The 6,789-nt window shown below is 29.6% G+C and overlaps 1 protein-coding gene across 1 annotated transcript; it reads right to left on the bottom strand.

The window, feature by feature from the left end:
- Positions 1-6,164: 6,164 nt before the first annotated feature.
- On the bottom strand, positions 6,165-6,473 carry LOTGIDRAFT_139149 (hypothetical protein; the record flags this gene model as incomplete). Its single annotated transcript, XM_009049274.1, has 1 exon — positions 6,165-6,473. A coding segment is annotated over one exon (309 nt), but the record flags the coding sequence as incomplete, so codon positions are not given.
- Positions 6,474-6,789: the final 316 nt, after the last annotated feature.

Genomic DNA, 6,789 nt, shown 5'->3' on the forward strand with positions numbered 1-6,789 from the left:
TATATATGTTAGATATTGATATTCAATAATATATGTTAGATATTGATATTCAATAATATATGATAAATATTGATATTCAATAATATATGATAAATATTGTTATTCAATAATATATGATAAATATTGATATTCTGTAATATATGTAAGATATTGATATTCAATAATATATGATAAATATTGTTATTCAATAATATATGATAAATATTGATATTCTGTAATATATGTAAGATATTGATATTCAATAATATATGATAAATATTGATATTCAATAATATATGTTAGATATTGATATTCAATAATATATGATAAATATTGTTATTCAATAATATATGATAAATATTGATATTCTGTAATATATGTAAGATATTGATATTCAATAATATATGATAAATATTGATATTCAATAATATATGTTAGATATTGATATTCAATAATATATGTTAGATATTGATATTCAATAATATATGGTAAATATTGATATTCAATAATATATGTTAGATATTGATATTCAATAATATATGATAAATATTGATATTCAATAATATATGTTAGATATTGATATTCAATAATATATGTTAGATATTGGTATTCAATAATATATGATAAATATTGATATTCAATAATATATGTTAGATATTGATATTCAATAATATATGTTAGATATTGATATTCAATTATATATGTTAGATATTGATATTCAATAATATATGATAAATATTGTTATTCAATATTATATGATAAATATTGATATTCAGTAATATATGTAAGATATTGATGTTAAATAATATATGATAAATATTGATATTCAATAATATACGGTAAATATTGATATTCAATAATATATGTAAGATATTGATATTCAATAATATATGGTAGATATTGATATTAAATAATATATATGATAAATATTGATATCAAATAATATATGATAAATATTGATGTGAAATAATATATGATAAATATTGATATTCAATAATATATGATAAAAATTTATGTGAAATAATATATGATAAATATTGATATTCAATAATATACGGTAAATATTGATATTCAATAATATATGATAAATATTGATATTCAATAATAGATGATGAATATTGATATTCAATATAATATGATGAATATTGATATTCAATATTATATGATAAATATTGATATTCAATGATATATGATAAATATTAATGTGAAATAATATATGATAAATATTGATATTAAATAATATATGGTAGATATTGATGTGAAATAATATATGATAAATATTGATATTCAATAATATATAGAAGATATTGATGTTAAATATATACGGTCAATATTGATATCAATTAATATATGGTAAATATTGATATCAAATACTTTATGGTCAATACTGATATTAAATGATATTGTAAATATTGATATTAAATAATTATATTACTGGTTCACTTAGCCACAGCCAATTATAGTTTAATACATTAATTAGATAACCGCCAGACATTATTCAATTCTCATTTAGAAAGACAATGCACTGTAGTAGATTCAACTTGGAATATATATACCTGTCAGATTTACGTCAAATACTCTGCTGGAAATATACTGCTTGCCTACTGAACTCTTTTTAGAAATCTCACTTCCGTCAATCTAATAGTAATAACGTCATACATGTTTACTTTTAGTACATCTACCCTTGGAGTCATTACTCCAAGATCTACCTGTATGGTAGTTCTAATAGTAATATGGTTAATGGCAAGACCCGTGTGTCAAACGTCATTGCGAAATCAAATGGACAGTTTTATAAACTCGTACGTCATCTTATACCACACCTTCCTAATACTTCCTCCGACTGAAACAAAGCTAAATATAATTTCAACACTTTGTTTGAAGTCCAACATTCAACAAAAACTAAAGAATTCAGTTTATTTTGCATCTGATCCATTGTTCAAAAGTACACCTATTTTACAGTATATTTTACACCACTTCATGACAAACTATTGTTGGTATTTTGTCTGCACACTGAGTTTGCTTTCATGTGTATGTTCTTTGTAAGATTTATTCTTTTCAAACTCATTAGTATTAGAAGTATAATTTATCTATGTAACCTATTTATCTACACTTCTACGTGATATTTAAAAATATACAAAGCTGGCTAATGAATTCATACATTCGATCAATCGTGCAATGAAAGATATACCGTTTCTTACCGTAATTTATGTGAAAAACCAGCCCAATCGATCTGTGAACCGAAGAAGATTTTCAAACTTGATTTCGACTTGAGTCCATTCTTACAACCACACGAGTAGTTTCCCTTTTCCATTGTCTACAAAAACCATTTCAGGTCTGACTGAGCATTAAGTGTTAAGCAGTTTGGCGCCAGTCGCTCTCCGCTTCGTTGAAAAACTCGAACCCTGCCATAGTTCCTGAACAGACAAAACCGACTTTCATAAGTAAAGAGCACCCTCGCCCAGTCACGTCGCTGCCACCGGTGTACAGTTCGTGCCCATTGTAGTCTGCGTTCGTGCACGTGCATTTGGACCAATGTTGCAAAATCGCGTTTTGCACGTTTTTATGCATGCACGATTTGGAGAGTTGCGTTCAATAATCTGCATTGTGGTCATGATAACGTTGCATTCAAGCAAATGTTTGCTGTTGGGGTTCAAACCTGTACCAGCTTTTTGGCTTTTTATACAACGATTTTTAAAGTGAAAACTTTCTTTTACCTGTCAGTTTATGTCAACCCTTCCGACCTGCATCACTGATAATGGGAATCGGGTTGGAAGTCTGAATCTATGCCGGGATTGATATCCCCAGTTAGTTGGCAAAGATCTAACTCACTGGATCATCACCAAGACTACCATATTTCTTCCAAAGACTATAGTCCTATAACGCTTTTAGAATGGCATTGGTTGAATAAATGTTGTGACAACCTAAAGGAAACAAGTGCGTAAATGGACACATTTAAATTACAGTACCATAGTTTTCATTTTATGTTTCCATTCAGATTTGCTATGGTACGTAATATATCTAGGAATAAACTGCAAAACACATTACTTTTATGAAAAAATATAATATCAGAAGTAAAATTGAAAAAAATATGAAAATTTAATATACAAATATAATATGTAATTAATAAAGTATATAGTGTACGCTGACACATGAGAAAAAATCCATTACAAAATAAATACAAATTTCAAATACAAAACAATTCAAAAGACATAAAATCGAACGCTCTGGAAGGAATTGATTTCAGAGAAGATCGTTAATAAAGACACCGGTTGAACAATGATCAATTGTTAGAATTCATGTACACGTATGTAAGTGTTGAATCAGGCTGGCCTATATCTTGAGTATACAGCCAAAAACGTCAGACGAGCAATTTTCTGGTGAAGAAACAGCAAAATAATTTCAGCATGGCAAACACCAAGTAGATATGTCGATATTCTTTCAATGAACATTGATCACAAATTTTATAGAACATAAAAAACAATTGCGTTGTCAGATGAAATGATACGTACGTTGATTTACATGTCACATCCACCACATACATCGGAAACTAGGCATATTTTTAAAAAATTTTGGTATAGCATAGCCGACCTGGCTAAAAGCTGTGTTGTTGGGTTTGTTTGATATACTACCCTGGACGTCGTTGCTGTTGGCACTTAGAATTCTACATGGCTTTCTCAAGACTTGAAGTATCTGCCGAGTTTTACCTCCTAGCACTTCTAGCCTAGTTTTCTGTTCAAGATTTGCGTTTTAAGATGGACCTTGGTATAATAGGCGAGGAACAAAGCTGTTCAGCAAAGGCTAGTCGAGGTCTGATAACACATACTGTCACTAGATGCGCTCCTCGGATTTCATCGGCCCATCTCAATACTCGGTCAACTTTTTTAGTTTCACAAAATCTATCACGTAAATCACTCAGTTTTTTCTTCAAAATGTTTTTATTTTTCGGACTATTTGCGTGTACATCCTTTAGCTCAGTCACGCGATTGTTGTTGATCATTTCCACACTCTCCTGGCTCCCTGATACTTTCCTCGACATACAACTACTGTTAGCCAAAATACAGTCTGTACACCTTGGTGCATTGTTGTTTAAATCACCAAATAAACGGTTCAGCTTCTTCATTTCTGCTTCGTTTTGCAGGCAGTTGTGGCATCGAGATTCCATTGTCTTGTGTCTGTGTGTAAAAATAGTTAATGCGATATATTTATGGAACTTAAAATAACGTCTGATGTTTTCTCAACATACCACGATATATATGAAGAAAGGGAATGACGTGAATATCACGTGGGGTTGTTTTGATTCCGAATAGAAGTTGTGAAATGCGTTGTGATTTTATTAGGTTTTTTCTCTCGTCTAGAAGCTAGGAATCGCCTGAAGGTGAATAAATATTTAGTCATTGACAGTGATTCTAGCTATTTCAATATTCCTGTATTACTATGTACTTAAAAATTATCTTCGACGTCAATGAAAACTTAGAAAACCGTAATCTAATATATTATTTTTTAGCGTTCACTCTCGTTACACAAACACTTCAAATTTAATATTACGTAGTGCGAATGCGTGAAGCTGACGTTTCACCGAATTAAACGATTTGTGTAATTTTGAATAAGGTGGTGGGTTACTCAATACGATTAGATTATAAAGATTAGGGTAATCTTTGCCGAAAGCGGAAAACATTAGAGACGAAATAGATGGTTTTAAGTTGGTAGTTGGTAGGATGAAGAGATCTTGCTGCCATAATGGATAGGGTCAGAATTCCCGACAGAAACCTTGGAACGATACTGCACAGATGCAGGAGATGTATGGACGAAAATTTTGAGCATCTATGCAGAATTATTCAGAATTTGTCATTTATATTTTACGACATACAAGTATATGAAACGAAAATAAAACAGCAAGAGAATCAAAGAGTTCAAAGACGTAAACTGGTCATAATATCTGGTTCTATAATCCAATTTCTGATATGTTTTGTCCAATGGAGACGAAAATAACAGAAAACAAAAAGCAACGAAATTGTAATTGTAGTGGGATGAAATCGACTCTTCATTAGTATCGTTGTGAATTCTTAAAACATTGTACATTAAACAGATTTCTAAAGTATGCTATTTATATTTCTGTATCTTATTGATCAAACTAAATTTTTTTTAAAAGGGTTTATCAAAGTAAGTATACAGTATAATTGTTAAGTTAGTAAGCAGTTTTACCTGGTTTTGGTGTTTGGACATGTAAGCAGGTTTATGTAGTTTTGGCGCTTGGTAATGTAAGTAAGTTTATTGCAAAGAGCCATTTAGACTCATCAGCATGATATATAAATATATACAATATGTACAATACGGAGACAATAAACTATATAAATAATAACAATATATATAACATGATGATAAGTATAGTATAGGGTTATAATAACCATTAAACATCTGTAAGTCTCTCTTCCTAACCGAGCAAATTAAGTATCTCGCAAGGTTACAAAGCTGATTTTTATTTTGTATTGATAAAAGTTCTGTTAGTTTTAACATTGACGGTTTGTGCTAATAGTAACGTTTAATATATTTCTCACGTAACTCATTATAATTTGTACATTCCAATATAAAATGATATTCGTCCTCTATTGATAATTTATCACATAAGATACAGAGTCGGTTTTCTCTTGCGATTTTACTATACCTGCCTATTTCAACATTCAGCATATGAGATGACAATCTAAACTTAGAAATAACATAGTGATAAGAATCTGGGATTGATTTGGATAAGTAATATTGTAATGTAAAATGAAATGGTAGATTTTATAAATTAAACATTTGGAGGATGACTCAAAACAAGCAAACATTTCTTGGAGAAATATATCTTTAAGTCTACATGTTATAATATTAATGCTTTTATACACAGTTTGGTTAAGCGGATTATGCCATATATAACCAAGACCCAAAGAGTATAGTAGACTCTTTATTTCTCCAAGCCAGTTAGGGCTAGTATTAATGTTTTCGTTCATATCCTCATATACACATTGTAAAATACAATTTTCACTTGTCAAAATTTTAAACCAATATTTGATGATTTGAATATAGTGTGTTATATATAACGGGAATCTACCTAACTCTGCATACATCATAAAATTCATTGTGCATCTTTTTACATGTAATATATATTTTAAAAAATCAGTGTGAACCATTTCAATTTTCTTGGAAATTCTAAAACCCCATATTTCGCAACCATAATTTAGAACAGGTGAGACGTAGGAATCAAATACATTTAATTTAGCTTCAATATTTAGTGAATTTTTGTTACATATATTAAGTATATTAAACATACACTTTCTCCCTTGAGATGAAATTATTAACTGAGCTTTGACAAATTTACCATTATAAAATAAATTCACCCCCAGGTAATTGAAACTGTTCACAACTTCTATAGGTTTACTATCATATAACCATGTACAATGTTTCGGGAGTTTGATTCCCTTTCTAAATACAACCATTTTTGTTTTCTCAACATTCACATCTATGGACCATTTACATGCATATACGTATAAAGTGTTAAGATTTTCCTGCAATCCATTAATAGTTTATGAGACAAGAGCTGTGTCGTCTGCATACAATGTTAAGAATATTGCAAGTTCCTTGATGTATGCTGGCTCTCCAGAGTTCGCAATGAGCTCATTCTCAAGATCATTTATATATAACGAGAATAAAAAGGGAGATAGAGGCTCACCTTGCATTAAACCGACGTCGTTTTGAAAAAATGTCGATAATTCTGAATTTTGACGAACACATGACTTTATGCCTCGATACATGGAAGAAATTATTTGATGCATT

The sequence above is a fragment of the Lottia gigantea genome (assembly GCF_000327385.1).
Source record: "Lottia gigantea unplaced genomic scaffold LOTGIsca_133, whole genome shotgun sequence".
Classification (NCBI taxonomy): Eukaryota; Metazoa; Mollusca; class Gastropoda; family Lottiidae; genus Lottia; species Lottia gigantea.